Source organism: Arachis ipaensis, chromosome B9 (assembly GCF_059453495.1).
Source record: "Arachis ipaensis isolate K30076 ecotype BB chromosome B9, ASM5945349v1, whole genome shotgun sequence".
In the NCBI taxonomy this organism is placed as follows: Eukaryota; Viridiplantae; Streptophyta; class Magnoliopsida; order Fabales; family Fabaceae; genus Arachis; species Arachis ipaensis.
The window spans coordinates 158,267,119-158,287,134 of NC_142444.1; the positions used below are offsets into that span (position 1 = coordinate 158,267,119).

The window sequence follows — 20,016 nt, forward strand, 5'->3', positions numbered from 1 at the left end:
AAGTAGTAGAATAACAGCACTAAAATTAAATAAATGGTGATTAGCTAATTAATTTGATTAAGATTGAAGCCATATTCATTGTTTTAGTTTTACCTACTTACTTGGCTTTCTCAACCCTCTTTCTTTCTTTTTTCTTGTCTCTCTCTAAACCCTCACAACCTGGAACGCTATTTCTCTCACTGTTGGTCGCGAATACTGAATCTGGCGCATACCCATTTCGCCGTTCTCCGCCATACTCGAATCCCTTGATCTCTCGAAGCTCTAAACCCTCAACTGAAACTGAAACCCCCTTTTTAGTAACTGAGGCAAGCAATGTGAGGTAAAGTTCCCACCTTTATCCCCCAAAGTTTCTTATAATGGTGGCTGCCATTTCTGAAACTGCAGCAGCTTCAACCGACCCATTGCCCTCGAAATCCACCAATGGCACCACCACCACCACCTCTACCATACCTAGAAGACCCAAGGGGAGGCAAGTTTCTTCAAGGTACATGTCTCCTTCACCCTCCACCTCCACCACCACCACTTCAACCTCAACTACTTCGACTTCTTCGTCTTCCACTTCTTCTAGAAGGTTCCCTTCTCCTCTACTCTCTCGCTCAACCAATTCGTCTCATCCTCCTTCAACTCCTCTCCTTCCCAACCGTTCCCAATCTGTGGGCCGACGCAGGCCCAGCAGGCCCATGACTCCGGTTCCCGACAATGCCGCTGCCGATGTCTCCTCCGCCGCCGCTAAGCTTCTTGTCAGTTCCACGCGGAGCCTCTCCGTTTCGTTCCAAGGGGAGGCGTTCTCGCTTCCGATCAGCAAGGCCAAGGCCTCCGCCACCGCCACGCCGCCTTCTTCCGGCAACTCCAGGAAGGCCGCTGCGACTCCGGAGCGGCGGAGGTCAACTCCCGTGAGAGGAGATCAAGGGGAAAATTCAAGGCCCGGAGATCAGCACCGGTGGCCGGGTCGGACCCGGAACCCGAACTCAGGTCCGAATAGCCTCTATAGGAGTGTGGATTGCACTGTTGGAAATGGGGCTGGGAAAGTGGTGCGTGCATTGCAGCAATCGATGGTTTTGGATGGTGGTGGCAGTAGAAGGGCTTCTTTTGGTGGTGGGGTTGCAGGGTTGAGTTTGGATTTGGGAAAAGCTGAGTTGTTGAAGAGTGATGATAATAAGCATAATAATCATCATCATGAGTCTCCATTGGTTCCTAGTGATCTCACTGCTTCTGCTTCTGATAGTGATAGTGTTTCCTCTGGTAGCACTTCAGGTGTGCAGGATTATCCTTCTGCTGCTGCTAAGCCGCGCGGCATTGTTGTTTCTGCCAAGTTTTGGCAGGAGACTAATAGCCGCCTGCGCCGCCTGCAGGATCCCGGTTCACCATTGTCAACAAGCCCTGTCTCTAGAATGGTTGGTACAGCAAAGAATTCTCAGTTGAGAAGGTATAATAGTGGTGGCCCTGTGTTGTCTCCAAGAACCATGGCTTCTCCTATCAGGGGTAATCCAGCGCGGCCTGCTTCACCAAGTAAACTTTGGGCATCTTCTACATCCTCGCCTTCGAGGGGGATTGCCAGTCCTGTTAGGGTCAGAAGTGCTGTTGCCAGCTCCATCAGTAGTAATTCTAGTAGTACACCTTCTATTCTCAGCTTCTCTGCTGATGTGAGAAGAGGGAAGATAGGGGAAGATCGGATATTCGATGCACATACATTGAGGCTTCTGTATAATCGGTATGCGCAGTGGCGGTTTGTTAATGCAAGGGCAGATGCTACCTTCATGGTTCAGAAACTGAGTGCAGAGGTATGCTTTTAGTTGCTTGAAATTGGGGTGTCAATTTTTTTTCTTCTAGTAATTGTGTCATGTCATTGAATGCTTATATTTTGCAGCATGGTTTGTGGAACAAACAATTTAGATTAGTGAGGATTACATTTCATGTAATGTGCCTTGGAGTGCATCATCAGACTAATAATTTTGTATAACCATGTGCTGGAAGTTTAATAGGCTAGAGTCTTAGGGTGAATGATGAATGTTCTTATTGCTCAAACGAAAATTTGATGCCTGATTTTAAGGGAATATGCAGATGCAACGCTTAAGTGCATGTTGGATTGTTGGTAATAGCATTTTTTAAAATTAATCACAAATCACTTTTGCTTCTTTGGATAGAGCTACACTGTTCCTGTATCTTAAATATCTGAATCTTCTAGCCTTCTATGGTGTGAAAGTCTTCTAGTGTTTCCTCTTCCCACGACTAGTTATCTGCTGGCAAGTCCCACAAGTGTTGTTGGTTTAGGGGCTGGGTTTTCCTTCATATTCTCTCATCTGATATTTAGGGAGGGCAGGCTATCGAGTTGTTTATCTAGAAGGCTCCTAGGTATTATAGAATACTGATTAATGAAAAATTAATTATATACTTCTTGGATTTAGTATTTAAGCATGAAAAGTAAAGATAGTATTGTTCATCCTGATGTCAAGAAATGATTTGCATTGTCACAAGGTTTATCCCATTAGGTGCTAGCCATATCTCTTTGTATCTATGTTAGGATGCCCCCTTCCTCTTCTATAATTTCTTTTTCTATAAAAAGTTAGAAGAAAAAAATCAACCATTGAATAGAATCATTCTAATGCTCATTTGAGAAGGGTGTTCTCCGTAAATGAAGATTATCAAGGAGTTCTCCAAAATTTCTAGCCTAAGTATGCTAACGTACTATTAGAAATGGAAATGCTTGCAGAAAGCTTACATACATGAGATTGTTTATCCAGGGTAAGGAAAGACAACATGGTTTATGTATTAGTTGAACAATCATACCTTTTCTGGACCACTAGTCATACTAACTTTGGAAATTTGTTCAGAATACTTCCTGCCTTGTGCTAACCGAAAAATTATCTTGTCAGTTTGACAACAAGAAGATGCTTTATAACAAAAATCTGTGTCTTGATTTACTAGTGTCATTCCATTTGCCAGTCAAGTTTACAACTAGTTACAGGTGGAAGTTTACAAGTGGTTAAAATGGACCTTGTTACCAGTGGCATCCCAGTTTATGACTCTCCTACGTAGTGGGGGTTGTGGAGAATATAAGCATGTACCCACCCAAACGGAGAGGTTTTCCACAAGATTTAAATCCATGACCTTAAGCACGGGGCATCGGATTAAGATCCTCTAAAGTGAGAAAGTTGGTAAAGTTGTAAAGTGAGGAGTTAATCACTCTTAAATTAAGATAGTGGGGCACACATTTCATGAAAATTACAAAATCAATAGTGATTAACCCTTCACTTTACCACTTTACCAACTTTCTCACTTTAGAGGATCCAAATTCCCGGGCATCAAGCAACCTTATCATTGCACCAAGACTCACCCTTAGCCTTTTTATCTATGTTGAGGAAGAAAATCTGTAACATGCAAGATAGAGGATGTTTGTAGGCCCCAAAACTTTAAGTATATGAGCTGAAAATAGAGTAGTTTAGTTACCTTGAGTGAAATTCCTGATAGCATAGCTTGATCTATCATTATGATGGCATGAGGTGTCCGATGAAAGTAACATTACTAATTTCTTACATCATATTATAGGAATAGGATCAAGAAACATATTAGTATTAGTGACATTCAATGGTTTGATTCACACTTCACAGTTGTTGGATTGTACAATGTTCCGGAGTGCTCATCATGAGAGGTATCCACACACTTCTAAAGAATGTTTCCTGCACCTGGTTTTTTTACTGGCACTTCGAGTTCCATGCGTAGTGAAATAATTCACTCCATGTTTAGGATGACAACATCTGTTCTGTTGGCTGATAACTGTACTACTAAATAGTAATGTAGTGTTAGGCTAACTTAAATGTATTTCATTGCACCAGAGGCATTTGTGGAATGCATGGGTTACAATTTCAGAACTTAGGCATTCAGTCATACTTAAAAGAATCAAGCTGGTGTTGCTGAGGCAAAAGTTGAAGCTAACTTCCATCCTAAAGGGACAGGTATGGTTCAGGGTTTTCAGTTTCAAATGTAATACCTATTATGCGTGTATGCAGTGCATGCGACTCCAAAGTTGATCAACTTAATACAATTCTATATTGTTTTTTTGCATTATTGCTTTAGATGCCTGCATGCACTTGCTGATGTTTTTATATCTTGATGCAAAGTTGGTTTCATGATTACATGAGAATCATAATCTAAATGCATTTAATCAGTATGCTTTTAATAATGCTAATAAAAATTAAAATTATTATTATTAATATTATTTCCCCGATTATTGATGTTTTTTCTTCTTGGCCATAGATTTCTTATTTGGAAGAATGGGCCCATCTAGATAGAGATCACGCCAATTCTTTGCTTGGAGCAACTGAAGCTTTGAAAGCCAGTACCCTCCGTCTTCCGGTTGTTGAAAAAGCAGTAGTATGTGCCACATGTTTTTCTTTCCTTCTAGAAACACTCTTCACTGTTTTCAATTAGACTGTGAAATCTTAACCGATATTCTTTATCAGGCGGATGTACCAAATCTAAAGGATGCTCTGGGGTCAGCAGTTGATGTGATGCAGGCAATGGCATCCTCTATATACTCTCTCTCATCAAAGGTGATTTTTATTTTCTTGTGTTTGTGCTTCTCAGCAAGGTGCCTGTGTTCTTTTAATTGTCGTCCATTGGTATATGTAAGGTTGTATGGAGTGAAAATGTGTATAATTTTTACTTTCCATATTTTTGTTTGATTCTCGGGTTTCTTGAATTAGTGGGGTTGATTGAAGCAATCAGTCATTGGACCTTAAATTCTAACATGACCTAAAAATCATGGTTTGGATAAAAGCTACAAGAGAGAAGCTTTTGTTAACCAAACATGCTAAACCATAAGTAGCATGGCCTAAAAGCTTGTTGGCTCAATTTTCTAGGGGGTGCCTCATACTCATCGCATGGTTCATATGTAGTACAGACTAGGGAAGTCGGAATCGGGTAAGAGATAAGAGGATATTTACACTTCTATCAGTATTCTAAAAAACACTAGTTTCTTGTAGCAGGTGGAAGAAACTAACTGCTTGGTGGCGGAAATCGTGAAGGTGACCTCAAAGGAAAGGTTTTTGCTTGAGCAATGCAAGGACTTTTTGTCCTCATTAGCAGCCATGCAGGTAGCCATGTTTTTCTTTTTTTCTTTCTGAAGCTCTCTCTCACCCCAATTGACCAATTTGTATATGAATTTCTTATTGGTATGTTGTATGTGTAAATATTGTTATAGGTGAAGGATTGTAGCTTAAGAACGCATATGTTACAACTATCTCGAGTACCAAGTTGCAGCTGCCTGACAACACATGTGTAGAAGAAAGAACTCAACTGATCCTTATTTGACAGACTGCTCACTCTTAATGCTAACACTACTCTCAGCCTTTTTATTTTCCACGGGGTGGAGATGAGATGATAACACACAACAACCAACAAGGTAATAATCATGGAGAGTTAACAGCTGGTGTTTTGGTATTTCATTTGACAAGTTTTGGAGCCTCGTTCTGGTGTGGTCTTGTAATGTGTCTTTGTGTGTAGTATATCTTTGTGTCTTGGATTTCAATTTACTAAGAAAAAAGGAAAAATAGGTGGCTTTCCTCTCTCAGTAGTTAGCTAGAGTTGTATACAATTACCTTGTCACTTGTCATCTGAGGAAAGCAGTGTCTATGTATATAAAAATCTATACTATATGTAATCAACTAATCATTGTTTATTAGGGAGTATGTCGCCTACTTCATTTCAATTCCTCCTCCCATCTTTCACTATTTTATTTTCTGATTAGCAGTTTTAGCTCACAGGCTTCACTTGATTTTGCACAAGAGTAAAGGCTGCCAAATTGTATATTGTTTTTTTGGTTTCCCACGGTATCCCTCGCCCCGATAGACTAAGGACTAATCCGTTGTGGTACTGAGCTCCATTTAAGGGTTTGTCGCTGGCTAATGGGTTACTACATGCACAAGGCGGGATTCGAATCCCCGACATTTGCTTAAGCGGACTAGTGAGCTAACTCTAGACAAACCTAACTTGGTTAAATTGTATGTTGTTATCATTAAAATGTTTTTTCTTTTGTTTTTTTTTTAGCATAGCCCACTACACCAAAAATGGGAATGGAGGCCCACTCTCTGCCACCATATGAAAAAAAAAAGATCAATACAAAAAGTTGATACAAATATTTGATTTCAGTAAATGACTCTTGGAAGAAGTGAAGGGGCAGTGATATTCACATTCACATTTCTGTACATGCAATACAAGTCTTATATTTTTGCCTTACCACAACAAGCAGAAGCCACTACCATACACATTGTGAGTGATGCAGATGTCATATATGATGTGTGATAATATATACAAGTCCCATTTTTTAACTATTATTCTTCAAGATTCACTTGGATAAAGTTCATTAGAATTATTTGCTACCACTTTAACTATTTTATTTACATATCTCTTGCATTATTGTTATCTTAATTTAGCACTCGGCAAATTAAAGCAAATGAAATTCTTTCTATCCATGATGGACCCCCTTTTTAAACAGAACCAGAAGCTTTTATCCTTTTACTTAGTATGAACGAGTTGCTGGCCCCATGACATGATCATACTAAACCATGCATGGAAAAATCTCCCACTTGCTACGACTAAATGCGAAATGAACGTCATCTCATATTAGGAGAAAAACGGAGATAAGATTTTAACGCTGAAATTTTAATTCTAGAGATATTTTTACATAAAATTGGATGGACTAATATGTGTTAGAATATAATTAGGATCAATTAGTATACCTTAATATTTATTATAGGAGATTACGTCTTTATTATTACGAATTCTTTTAGCACCTATAAATACCCTTTATATTGTATCATTCTAGACAATTTGAATAGACAACTTGAATATACACACAAATCATTTCTCCAATTTAGTCTCTTGTTTCTAACAATATGGATGCGGTAGTCGGGAAGCAAAGATTGAAGAAAATAACATTCTTGATGATGAATATAAGTTCATTTATTGGTTATATATAGATTAGTAATAAGTTGGTAGCAAAAGTTAATTAAAAAGGCATTTAAGATGAGAAGTAATAATTGAAGGTCATAAGAAAAGCGTAAGCAGCTTGGTTTCAGTCGTTTGAGAAGGCCAATGATGAGTAGTTGTTGTGTTGCTGGGTGGTTGACCCTTTTCAATTCTCTCTTGTGATTCTGCTTCTTTCAAATGATCACTACTTTCCATCAAGGCGGCGCCGCCCCCTCGCAGCACCTTGTCCACCGCGGACTGGCAGAGATGCCAGTTGCCTGTCGAGAGCAGCCCCACCGCCCCACTCACCGGATTTATGGTACGACCCACTGCCTCATATAGAAGTGACTGAAACAATGCTGCCAATAATAAAATATGTCAAATTATTTAACGGTTATCAGTTAAACTATATAACTAGAAAATAAATGAATACCGGATCTGTGGTTGGTGGGAACGGAGGAAAGGAAAGACATGAGGTTGGCGCGGCCGAAGAACTTGGCGACGAAGAGGGTGGCGTAACCCTGTGCTGGTGGATTGTCCTGTATCCACACCAGGCAATGTCGTAGCATGCACTCTTCGCTGCACCCTTTTCGTAGCACACGGCATCCATTGCAGCTCATCCTCTTTTCTTTTTTCTCACCAATCCACTACACTCATTCTGTTACCCATCCTTACTATATAAACGGATTAAAATATTCATTTTCTGTTTCAATGTTATATTACATCATGGTGGTGTGTGCTTGGATTAGGATTTGTAAACAAAGGTTTATATAAAATTAAGTTTGCAAAATTGATTTTGATTAAAACTGTGGTATCGTAAAATTATTTTGGTAATTCTAATTTAAAATGGATTATAATAAATTAAATATTATTTGGATTACATTATTTAAAATTATTTTTAGATATAAAATTACAAAAAAGAGACATAAATTTAAATAATTATTTTATATTATCTTATAATTTTATTTTAAATATTTAAATAAATTTTAATTTTTTTTAGTATTTTTAGTATTTTTTATTCTTTACTCTAATAGAATTAATAGAATCATAATACAAAGCAAAAAAAATATTCTATACAAAAAAAATAACAATAATAGTTAAAAAATTTATATAAACAAAAAATAATAATATGCATAGGAAAGTATTAGAGAAAAAACATTATAAAACAAATAACAAATATATGAATAATGAAGGACACAATTAGTACATAAATTTTTTTTTTCAATCTAACGTGAAAAGGTGAACGGAAAAGCAAGAATTTGTAGTTTCTAGTAAACGTGGGTTGAAAAGTAAAATCACTTCTGCGTTTAGATGATAAAAATTTGTCAAACATATAAATGAAGCGAGATTCAAATGCACTTCTCTCTTCTCCAACCCATTTACCAAACACATCCGTAACCATCAATATAAAATACATAATAAAATATAAATATACATTAGTAACTAATTTAATGTATAAATAATATTTTTGTATTATTTAATTTATATTCTACACATATAACTAATTTTATATTTGATTTTTTATCTACAGTTAGCATCGTTATATATTTAATTATGTATTATTGCATCAATCAGATAACTATATTATCATAGAAACTAAAAGGATTAAAAATTATGTATGTTTAATTTTTTATTTATTACTCTAGTTTGTAGGGGTGCAGCTAAGAAGGAACTAGGAAGGATTCCAAAGAAATGGGTCCTCATATAATATCTGCTCTGCTCAGGTTCTCCGCAATTTTTGGGAATTCTCCGCCACTTGGATTCCCAGTTTGTATCAACGTAAACTACATTTTATTTTTATTTTTCTTTTTTATCCTAAATAATTCCCCATTGCATATTTTATTTATTATTTACCTTCATTTCAAAATTTCCCTATAGTATAGAGTGAACTGAATCCAAATAAAGAAAAGCGATAATGACAAGTTGATGATCTGGACATGAATATATAGTGGAGCATAGAAATTACAGAACCAAGTTGGATACGTGGCAGTTGGCATCTTTATCCAAAATTGCATCTCCTTTTTATAATGGAAAAATATAGTGAAACAATAAAAATATTAAATAATATAAATAATAGATATATCAGATGTTCATTTTATTAGTATATAGATAATTATTTTAATATTAAAATTTAATGGATTAAATTAAAAGTGTAGTATATTTTTATTTAATTAATAATTATTTATATCGTTCAATAAAATCATTCTCCCATAACATTTCCCTTTTATAATTTGCATTCTAATCGGATTAGAGAGGAAATTAAACACCTTAATTAGAATCTGTGTCCCTTCAATGCATTAAGAAGACACATGCATAATTGTTATGAAGGCACCTTTCAATCAATTTGACCTTTTTCTTTTAAATGACTTCAATTTCATCACATCTTTATAAAAGATATGAAAATATATAAATAACCAAACTTACGGTCTTGATAAACTTCTGCCACCACTCCTTTGTAATCAACGATTAAATTTTAATCTAGATTTTTCTAGTGGCTCCAATGAACCAGATTAAAGTCAAACCTTGGACATAAACAAAGTGTGATGAAAGGTACAATTAGATGCTATTGAAGCATAGTAACTATTGGATATCTCTATTATTTTCATAAAATATTTATATAGAGTTTTATTACTTGCTGCCGCGGCACAATTATGTGGCCTTGGCCTAAGGACAAGTGTTAACCTTGATTTTGTTAGTATTATTGTAATCACTAGAAAGCTTTGTATGCGATTAATTGGTGCCGGATGACTATACTAATTAATTAATGAGGAAAATATCATTTTTATTCCTAACGTTTGGTATAAATTCTAAAATTGTCCTTAATATTTCAATCATTTTATTTAAGTCCCTAACATTTCAAAATTGACTCAATGTTATCCTGCGGTTAGGGATCCGTTAACAGAATTAACGGCGGGATAAAATTGAGACGATTTTAAAACATTAGAGACTTAAATAGGACGAAAACGTTAAGGACAAAAACGATACATAAAAATAAATTTTAATTTTATTTTATTTTTCAATAATATTAATTTTTTACTGTACATAGTATTCAATTATTTTTCAATTACATCTAAATAAATTATACTTAATCACATTACTTTTATTTTAAAAAATAATTGAATACTATGTATAGTAAAAAATTAATATTATTGAAGGATAAAATTAAAATTTATTTCTATGTATCATTTTTGTTCCAAACGTTTTCGTCCTATTTAAGTCCCTAACGTTTTAAAATTGTCTCCATTTTGTCCCGCCGTCAATTCTGTTAATGGATTCCTAATGGCAGGACAACATTGAGTCAGTTTTGAAACGTTAGGGACTTAAATAGTACGATTGAAACGTTATGGACAAGTTTAAAACTTATCCCAAACATTGGGGACAAAAACGATATTTTACTCTTCATTAATTAATTAATTAAGAATGGTTGTGACGAGCATTTTGAAGCATGTTTGTGTGGATTTTACGGGAGCAACTTTTGTATCATTTTGATGTAATGATAGATAAGCAAAACAAATAATGGGGTCATAGTTAAATTACAATTTATTAAGAGCACTAACAGCTGAATTGAGTTGTTATTTTTTGTCCATATTGTAATGTTGGAAGTCTCACTTCGGATTATCATTATTGTCAAATAAAAAGAAAAAAAAAAAACTTTGAATCTTATATAAGAATCTACAAGTAGCCGTTAAAAATTATTATATGCAAATCAATAAGTGGTTTTGACTTAATGGCTCAAAATAATGGATCCAGCACAAGCTTGCAGTTCCACAAAATTGTTAACACATGTGGTATCAAGCATCCCACCCACTTAAATCTTGATTCTCAACATTATAAGAATTTAATCTGACATTAGGCAAGAATATTAGCACATGAGATACTAATAAGTTTTCAGTAACTGCTCTTATGAGACAAGGTAACTAACTTGATTGTAATTAAATAATATAGCTACTTTCAATTTGATAGGATAATGATGTCATGGTTACATGATTTTCCAATCTACACAATTCTGCTATTTTTAAACTATATGTACCTTAGTGTTGGGGTCATGTTTGTTTGGCATAAGAAACTAAGCAAAAGAAACAAACAAAAACAAAGAAAATAAACCAAACTTAATTTCATGAAACTGAATGCCTCCTATTTCTGGATGGAGTGGATTTAACTTCTTCTGGATTAGCAGAACCAATACTATCTGATGAATCAGAGCCACTATTTTCACCTTGTCCTCCTTTGCTGGCCCATTTCTTTATGAATGACTTCTTTGACCTGAGCAACCCTTTCATCTTTCCAATCACAGCTTTGTCCATGTTTGGTTTGATATCTACATCTTTCTCATTACCACCACCACCATTACCATTGCTCATCCTCAATGATGCAAGTTCCCTTCTTAAGGCCTTCAGCTCCTCAGCTGTGGCCACAGCATCCAATTCGTCTTCCGGATTGGTTGTCCCGGACCTCGAGCTAGCATTAGATACATTGCTCAAATCCTTGTGTCCTTTAGGTATGTCGGGCGTGCTGGTACCGGATGATGCAGCACTCCTTACCTGCTCAAAGTAAAGTACCTGCACAACAACTCTCAATGGTAGCCTCTCATTTTGCACTGCATGCATGCAGGCATCAACAGACAGTTTTCTGCAATCCATTAGTTTGCAAATCCTCTTTTTGTCACCTTTGCTGATCCCAGGGTGCTCCTGTAGCATTATAAAGCAAGTTTGAAATAAACAAAATTGCACTAGTTAGTTCCACAAACAACTTTCTTAAATAGTGTTAAATGTTAACTACTAGTATAGATGCATACTTTATAGCTAAACTATAATGTAATAGGCGAATTGAATCGAAAACTTTTACCTTAAGATACGTGTCGATGGCCCTGTAAAGGCCATCGTGAGTAGGACGAGAGATGCTCGACACTAGATCAGCAAGATCAACAAAATCTGACAAAGGTAAATTGGGATCCTTTGCAACTTCGGCAAGGTATCCATCTATGAGTTTTGCAACCATAAGCTTGGAAGCATCAGATAAAATCCCGGGATTTCTTATCCCCACAAGCTCACCAGCACCTATTGATTCAATCTCAGTGTTGTGATTTTTCATGAAGAACTCTCTTAAAATTTTCTGGACTATACTGACATCATAGATTGTAGTTTCTCTATCCGGTGCTCGAATCAAAATATCACTAACAGAAGCCTCCTCCAGTTGCTGCCCAATTCTCCTTACAAGCTCTTCTTTAGCCTTATCTCCTAACTCTACGAAAATGGCAGCTTTTAACAACTTGAGTAAGAACCTACAAGAGATGCTGCCTTTCTCAGTAGGTAACAACCATAGGATTGTTTCGACTATTAGCCGTTGCTTTGATATGTCTCCACAGGGGATCATTCCCTTGGTGAAACTTGGTAATCTTCTGTAAGCATAAGCTTTCAAAGCTTCACCAATTACCTCATTAGGCTGAACTCCCTTGCTTTTAATACTTGTAATTACAGACTTGTACAAATCAACTTCAAGCTCACATAGATCTTCAACCCACCAGTCTTTTGGTACTAGCCGAGTTCTGATTTCGTTCGGATCTGAATCGATTCCATTTTCCTCCGGAAGCTTTCTCCGGTTGTAGGAGTAAGACCAGTCAACTTTTGATACATCAACACATGCCTTGTTGGCTATAGATTCAATGCAATGGCTCACCACCTTTAAGTCCTCAGCCAATGGTAGCATAGACTTTGAAGTCTGAAGAAGTATGATCGAATCCTTCCAACTACGGAAAATGCTAGAGCTAAGGAAAACATCAATCTTGTAAATGAGGTTTCCTTTCTCAATTGTCTCATGCATTCCAAGGTACTCTGCTGCACACCGAGTTGCTATTACATTGTAAGCATTCAGGGTAACAGTCATCCCATAGCAGAACTTAGCACATATCTCGAAGGCACTTGCGCCTCCCGGAATGTCACCAATTTGGACATCATCTACATTTTCTTCATTACTGAGGGAGATCATCTTCTGTAAGCGAGCACTCTTTGATAGAAGAGGGAACTACATAGATGAATATTTGGAATATCAGTAACATATGATATCAAAAGACAGATCCATTGATGTATATATTTTACTGGTTTGATGCATACCTTATGTAAATAAAACTTTACATCCCCAACACTAACAATGATATCTGATACCAACTCACTGGCCACATACCTGGACATGAAATGCAACTTGTTAAGAGGTGGATAATAATAAAGTACAATAAACTAAGATGTTTTAATCAAACCATAATTTTCCCACTTAGATTTTATTTTATACAGGCTATTCACATTCCTACATTTTATATGGATCTGGAATGAAGGGAAGAGGCTTAGTTTATTGAATTTTCCATTTCCAAGAGCAATGAATCAGGAACTAAGCATAATCAGACTATTTTTCTGTGTACTTAACTAATCAGAAGCAACCAAACACAACACATTCCCTCAATCACAGAAATTGGCCTTCAAGGACTAATCAGAGAGAATGGGGAGGAGAATGAAATCATGCCTTTATAATACATTTTAAAATAGAGAAAAGAGAACAAAACCATTACAATCAAACAATGTACTTCACATCATAGCCACAAAACAGAAGCAAACAAGAATGTGTATAACGAAGACAAGAATAATCTGACCTGACATTGTTCCCATCAGTCTGAAAGGTATCTGGCTTAGAACCAAGTTTCATGAACTTCATCTTTAACAATATAAGATCTGCTTCCTCTCTGAAGATGACAACTCAAAGAAGAAAAAGACCACTCTCCACCAATCAAAAGCTGAATGCAAAGTCCAACAAGCTCCAGTTAGGTCCACCAAACATCCCTCTCTATGTATGAAGATTTACCAGAAAAGGAAAGAGAAGAGTCTACTACCCCAGCCAACTCACAGTGAGATATGCATCCAAGGTTCTTGGTTTTCAGTGAGTAATAAAGAAATGGTATGTGGAGGAACAGCTTAAATACCAAAGGAGTGTGACCGAATCTTGACAGCAAACAAAGGCAGAAGCTGAATCAAAGAGAGAGTGATATATAATTATATATATAAGAAAATGTTCTAAGATGGGGATTGTCCAATTTTTTAAGTAAAGGTTCTCTTAAATGGGAAGAGAAGGCAGTAAGAGTTTGTTTCCTTGGTCGCCGGCAAAGCCCACGGAGTCCGGGCGCACCGAGTCAGCTCAGGGGACATAGCCAACAGACTAGTCTCACTAAACAATTCTCAAATCAGACACACACCACACACACAAATCTGACTCCACCTCACTTTCCCATAATTTCTTTTATCCTTTTCACTTTCTGATTCCTCTGTTCCCTTTTCTTCCTTTTTTTAAAGCCACTTCCAAGATTCACAACACCAACACCATCATCTAGTGCCTCTAAAGCTACAAGTTCCAAATCCAACACGTATATATCTATCTATCTATCTACCTATCTTCTTATACTTGCAACAATGATTTATTTTTTTAAGCCACTCCTTTTCTTTCTTTTCTTTTTTCTCTTTTACCGTTGAAGTTTGAAAACCTGCAACCGAAAACAGCATCTTGGTATCAGAAGAAATAAACCACCAAAACTGTAGACAGAAAGCATCTTATTGTTAAGCATGGAATATATGAACTAGATCACAGAATATGGTGTTAATTAATGTAACAATCAAACATCAGCAGCTACTCCTACTTGCAAGAATATAATCATAAACAAATTCTAGCTGGAAAAACCCATTGGAATCCACCAGAATGTGGATCACACAAATCAAGTAAAATAATGAAAGCAAGATCATAACTTTATGGTGTGTGTGGTGTCAAACCCTCCACCCCACATGAAAGAAATATGTGCCTTAAATCAAACTGGCAAATAAATCACAAGGACAGGCACCAAACTTCACTCTCCGTGTAGTTCCCCACAAAACCCAAGACCAAGACCCTTTTTTTTGTTTTTGAAACTGAGGGAAATATATATATACAACTACAACTTACTATCAACAAAAAAAGGCACACAGAAATAAAGAAAATCTGCCAAATTTGGAGCTAAAGTAACCACTAACTAGAGAGGTTAAAAAACAATAAAATAATATACAACACTGAAGGTGGAGATGAAACAGTAAAGTGAGAGAGAGGGAAGAAAGGAAGGTAAAAGAAGAGTGGCCCTAAGATCTTACAGCAGAGAGTTTGGAGTTTCAGTAGAACAGGAACACAACACTGTTGCTGTGCATGACAGTGTTATGTGTGTTTGTCAAGTCAGAAGAACAAACAAACCGAGACACAAACACACACACGATCACAATCACAAGCAAGCCAAAAGCTTTAAGAAAAACCAGCACAACCCATCAGAGAATCTGGTGTTGTTTTGTTTGTTCATGTTGTTGTTGTTGGTTCCACACTCCAAAGTACACATACATACACACACACACACACTGAAAACGCACAAAATGACAAAGTGATAAGAAATGTTGCATGAACCTTGCAAGCTTCAATGTTACCACTTTTTTGGCTGGTTTGCCACACCATTCCTAATGCATTTTGCTCATTAATTTTTGGTAAGAAAGTAAGTAGCAGAACATTCAATTTCAGAAGGAAGGGAAAGGAAAGGAAAGGAAAGCAAGCACATTCAGGACATTGGTGAGTGTTAAGCACGCCAAAACTGACACTACAGCCTTTCTTTTTGGGTTGGGAGAGAAGAGTGAGTAATGGTAAATAGTAGTTAATGAAAGCTCATTAAATGGCATCTGTTATCTTCTTCATATCATAGCATTGATTCAGTCCTAATCTTCTTCTACCATTTTCATCATCACTCTCACTCTCTCCTTTTCATTACTTGACAGTTGGCAACAAAAGCACCACTCCCTTGCTTTTCTACTTCTCCTTCTCCCTCTAATATTTCACTCTGCTATATTATTATCAATATATTCAAATTAACAATATAAGTTAAGTCTTCTATTATTTTGTGGTTTTCTTTTTCAAAATTTTTATTAGTAAAGGTTACTATGGACTGAGATATTGAATAGAGTGTCTAACTTTATTAGTTGTTAACTGTTAAATTATGATATTTCACCTTTATTTTGATCATGTTGCTAATGATTTGTGTCATGTGAACATAAGTCTCAAAGTTACATGCATATTTAAGATGTAATTAATAATTTAATTATGCAGGCTCTAAGCTGCTGCGGAGGACTAGTTGAAAATCCACCTATCCCTTAATGGATTTTAAATTTTTAATCCTCAAATGATATGATAGCTTATAAATGAAGTAATAAATAGTTCAAAAAGTCAAATCAATCAAATACATTAACAAAATATTAAACTTAAAAAGAGAACTGATAGGCAATATTTATTCACTAATCCTTTTGGTACAAAATATATTTTACTAAAGTTTCTTAAATAAATAAATAAATAAAATAACAGTGGATCAGTTCATGCTTTAGACCAGATAGATGAAAGAAGCACATTGTATTATGGAATCACCCAAGAATATATCATATTCCCCATTTTGAACACATCCCTATAATAGTGCTATAGTCTGCTATATTTTTCTCTTTAAACAATAACACACACTCTATCTCTCTCATGCACATGTTTAGGTCCCCTCTTCTTTCCTTCCATGTTTTTCCTAAAGCCTTGAGAAGATGCTTAAAACTAAATTATACACATGCTGCTGACTGTATCACACCACAAATACTAAATATTCCACCCTTCTAATATTTTTTTAAGTATATTCCTTCACTAGTACTTGATTCTTCCAACTTTGAGATTGTGCTAGCTGGTTCAAATTCAAAGATGGTAGTGGTGGAGTGTCATGACTAATAATAATAATTAGTTTAATTAACTTGGGTGAAAGAAATTGCTCCAACACTAGTGAGATTCCCAACAAGGATTAGTCAACGGCTAATGGTCACGCCCAGTGCCAAAAAGTTCCCAAACATTGCCTAATTTTAACAATTAATATCTCAAAAGAATATAAACCCTCTTATCATAGTTGTGGAAAAAGGGTCCCCCCCTATTCCCTAACATGGATTTTTTAAACCCTTTGACACATTAATGTTAATTTTTTTTTTACAAAAAAAGATAAACAATGATGAAAAAACCTGGGCAGTGATTACTAGCATATATATTTTTTTCCAAAATTTATGTTGTCAATTTGTATACCAATGATCTGCTGTATATTTATGTCTACAAAGATATGGTGTATAGTGAGAAAAAGATTTGAGTGGGGTGGGGGGACACTGTAATCATAATGAATTGTGAGAATCCTGTAACAGTATTGATGCTGCAGATTTTGTGCATAAACCCTGGTGTCTTAGCTACCAAAGGGTACTACTTGTTTCCTTCTTGGACTAATTTAAACAATTTTTCCATTCACAAACTCATCATGTACAAACCAGCCACATAGAGAAATTTTTGTACGGTCATAACTTAATTCATCTCCCTTTTTTTTTTCCCTTGCTTGTACCAGAATTCACATGGCTTATATAATAACATTGGCTGCATGCAACTGTATGCTAGCTAGCCAGTACAGTAAAAGAATAATTAATCATACCCTTAGCTTAGCCATAATACAAATTATAAATGCTAAAGCATACTATTGTCTTATCAAGAATTAAATATACTTTGAGTTGATATATTATATTAAAAGAATAACTTTTGGAGTTGTATGGAGATAGAATGAGATTGTTTGAAACTGGGTAATCATGCAAACCTATGACATGAAATAATACTCTAATTATGGCTATAATCGCCAAAGTGGGGATATATGATATGATATGATATCTTTTGCACATAATATGCAATAATGTGGCATGACTACTTTTGTGAGCATCATTGCATGGTAGCATGCGTTACCTGATTCATATGACGTTGTTCTTTTAATACGTGTGTGTGTGTTTTATTCAATTATTTAATATAAGGGGGAACGTGTTGGCGCAGGGTGAATTGAATGTGTAACGTGATATGGTTGGTGCACTATATTAAGCATAGCTTTAGCATCATTTCCATGATTCCTGCTTATGACAGAAATAAGAAAATCAAACTATATTCGTACTACAAAAGCATATGATGCTATTAAGGTGCAATGGAAAAACTGAGAAAATAAAAGAGCCAACCAAAGTCATCCATATACATAGTATAGAATTGGATATATTTTTTTAAATGAATGATGATGGTAAGGCAACAACTTTTATTTTTCCCAGTAGATTCAGTGCATATATGAAAAGCTGCCTTATTGGTAACATGTGACTCCTTTATCTTAATTTTCTACTATCATATACGGGATACAAAAAACCAAGTTGGGTTGGTCTAGTGGTTAGCTCACTAGTCCGCTTAAGCAAGTGTCGGGGGTTCGAATCCCGCCTTGTGCATGCAGCAACTCATTGGCCAGCGGCAAACCCTTAAATGGAGCTCAGTACCGCGACGGATTAGTCCTTGGCCTGTCGGGCTGGGGGATACCGTGGGAAACCAAAAAAAAATATACGGGATACAAAAGACACGCAACTAACTCACCCTCTTTTAACTATCTACTATATAACCAACTTCTATAGATATATAAGAAGAGGATTTGGTTAAAATTAACAAATTTGCTTATTGGAGAGGCGTATTCTTTTTTCTTTGTTTTCGGCTTAGATCAACGTCTTATTGTATACGCAAATTAATATTCGAACTTTTAATAATTTTTTAGATAGTATTTGGTGGAGAGATAGGAACAGAAAATCTGAGAAGACAGAGATTAAGAGATAGAGATTAAAATAAATTTTAATATTCTGTTTGGTACAAAGTGTGAGACAGAAATTAAAATAAAAATAAAATTCTAATTTAATTTGTACAAAGAGTAAAATTGGAATTAATTAATTGAAATGAAAGTATTTTAGGTATAAAATATTATTAAAGTTTCAGTCTTCATCTTTAAAAATTTTAGTCTCCTATATCCTCACTTTTTGAAGGTACTGAAATACTGAAATTTTAGAAAAAGAGACAAAAATTTTAGTACCAGTCTCTAAACCAACAAACATAATACTGAGTTTTAGTCTCCTAATCTTTATCTTAGTACCTCAAAACAAACACTACCTTAATGAATTTGCTTAGTAAATTCATCAATACACCAACCTAACTTTTTCTTTTTGCCTGTATTCTTATTGTAGGCTTCCTCTGTTCTCTTCTTTTCTTTTTCTTTTTTTATTATTAGGGTGACCAATGATTGTGAGCTTTCATTTGATATTTTTAGTAGAACTGAGCTTCACTTGTTTAGCTTTATTTGAAACTTTGGGCCCGTCTAAATAAAAATCACTTTTAGGCCAATAATAACATTGGCTTTCTTGTAGAGGCCCATTAAAGCAAAAACAAATGGCCCATTTATAATAACTAGGACAAACAGAAACTTAATAAGGACCATGCCCACTATGACCCAGATCCAAAGTAAAGAAAGCACCAACACCATGTGCATTAAACCCACCAGAAATCTTGCACATACTATTTTTTTTTTTTTTGTTCTTTTAGTATTCTCAATCCAAGAAGTAAGGATGAATCCAATGAAAATATAAGAAAAAGTATAAGTAGACAATCAAAATATTAAATAATGTGAACAATTCGGATGTTTAATTTACTAAGTGTGCGAATGATTATTTTAATATTAAGATTTAGGTGAATAATTTAGAGTGTAGTGTGTTTTACTTGAATTGAGTCATTTTAAGAACCCATTGTTCATGTTATTCAAGAAAATCATTGATTACGTAGTATAACCCAAAATCTAAATTTTATTAAAAAATTTAGTATTAACTAATAAATTATTATATACATAAGACAAAATTCAAACCTTTCCGAAATTAATTGTCTTGCACATAATATGTCTTTGTGTAATGTTCCTACCTAAAGGCAATGCTTTTATGCTCTAAAAAATAGTGAGTGATATCGCTACTCTCAAATTTGATATTGTCACACTCTTTATGTTTGGTTCTTTTAAATTACTCTGATCATGTGGATAAACTTGAAGGTGAATATATACTTGTTTAAAAGAAATTTGGTGCCTAACGTATTAGTGAACATGGATATTACCTAGCGAAAAACATG

At 35.4% G+C, this 20,016-nt stretch overlaps 3 protein-coding genes across 7 annotated transcripts; 1 reads left to right on the forward strand and 2 right to left on the reverse strand.

The window, feature by feature from the left end:
- QWRF2 (QWRF motif protein (DUF566)) lies at positions 1–5,710 on the forward strand. Of its 2 annotated transcripts, none has more exons than XM_016320890.3 (6): positions 1–1,781; positions 3,834–3,953; positions 4,255–4,371; positions 4,461–4,550; positions 4,983–5,093; positions 5,201–5,710. In XM_016320890.3, exons 1-6 carry the CDS (start codon positions 357–359, stop codon positions 5,279–5,281), a joined length of 1,944 nt encoding a protein of 647 aa, XP_016176376.1. In that variant the 5' UTR covers positions 1–356; the 3' UTR covers positions 5,282–5,710. The 2 variants fall into 2 exon arrangements, with proteins under 2 accessions (XP_016176376.1, XP_016176377.1); XM_016320891.3 differs by having other exon boundaries at positions 4,986–5,093.
- A 1,211-nt stretch (positions 5,711–6,921) lies between these two features.
- LOC107616712 (LOB domain-containing protein 38) lies at positions 6,922–7,679 on the reverse strand. Its single transcript, XM_016318653.3, has 2 exons — positions 7,400–7,679; positions 6,922–7,325 (listed from the first exon to the last, which is right to left on the reverse strand). Exons 1-2 carry the CDS (start codon positions 7,584–7,586, stop codon positions 7,045–7,047), a joined length of 468 nt encoding a protein of 155 aa, XP_016174139.1. The 5' UTR covers positions 7,587–7,679; the 3' UTR covers positions 6,922–7,044.
- Positions 7,680–10,892: 3,213 nt separating this feature from the next.
- On the reverse strand, positions 10,893–15,863 carry NPY2 (Phototropic-responsive NPH3 family protein). 4 transcript variants are annotated; one of them, XM_088500548.1, is made up of 6 exons: positions 15,123–15,331; positions 13,858–14,488; positions 13,607–13,747; positions 13,077–13,146; positions 11,812–12,987; positions 10,893–11,654 (listed from the first exon to the last, which is right to left on the reverse strand). In XM_088500548.1, exons 3-6 carry the CDS (start codon positions 13,666–13,668, stop codon positions 11,082–11,084), a joined length of 1,881 nt encoding a protein of 626 aa, XP_088356674.1. In that variant the 5' UTR covers positions 13,669–13,747; positions 13,858–14,488; positions 15,123–15,331; the 3' UTR covers positions 10,893–11,081. The 4 variants fall into 4 exon arrangements, with proteins under 4 accessions (XP_088356674.1, XP_088356672.1, XP_088356673.1 ...); XM_088500546.1 differs by lacking the exon at positions 15,123–15,331 and adding an exon at positions 15,424–15,863 and having other exon boundaries at positions 13,607–14,488; XM_088500547.1 differs by lacking the exon at positions 15,123–15,331 and adding an exon at positions 14,748–14,888 and having other exon boundaries at positions 13,607–14,488.
- Between the last annotated feature and the right edge of the window lie 4,153 nt (positions 15,864–20,016).

Bases quoted from the DNA above. Each gene is read 5' to 3' on its own strand.
- NPY2 (XM_088500546.1), bottom strand. From the start codon at position 13,668: ATGAAGTTCATGAAACTTGGTTCTAAGCCAGATACCTTTCAGACTGAT. The intron at 12,988-13,076 runs GTATGCATCAAA...TCATCTATGTAG, and splicing joins TAAAGTTTTATTTACATAAG to TTCCCTCTTCTATCAAAGAG. The intron at 11,655-11,811 runs GTAAAAGTTTTC...ATAATGCTACAG, and splicing joins CCATCGACACGTATCTTAAG to GAGCACCCTGGGATCAGCAA.
- QWRF2 (XM_016320890.3), top strand. From the start codon at position 357: ATGGTGGCTGCCATTTCTGAAACTGCAGCAGCTTCAACCGACCCATTG. The intron at 4,551-4,982 runs GTGATTTTTATT...AGTTTCTTGTAG, and splicing joins TATACTCTCTCTCATCAAAG to CAGGTGGAAGAAACTAACTG. The intron at 5,094-5,200 runs GTAGCCATGTTT...ATATTGTTATAG, and splicing joins CCTCATTAGCAGCCATGCAG to GTGAAGGATTGTAGCTTAAG.
- LOC107616712 (XM_016318653.3), bottom strand. From the start codon at position 7,586: ATGAGCTGCAATGGATGCCGTGTGCTACGAAAAGGGTGCAGCGAAGAG. The intron at 7,326-7,399 runs GTATTCATTTAT...TATTATTGGCAG, and splicing joins TCCCACCAACCACAGATCCG to CATTGTTTCAGTCACTTCTA.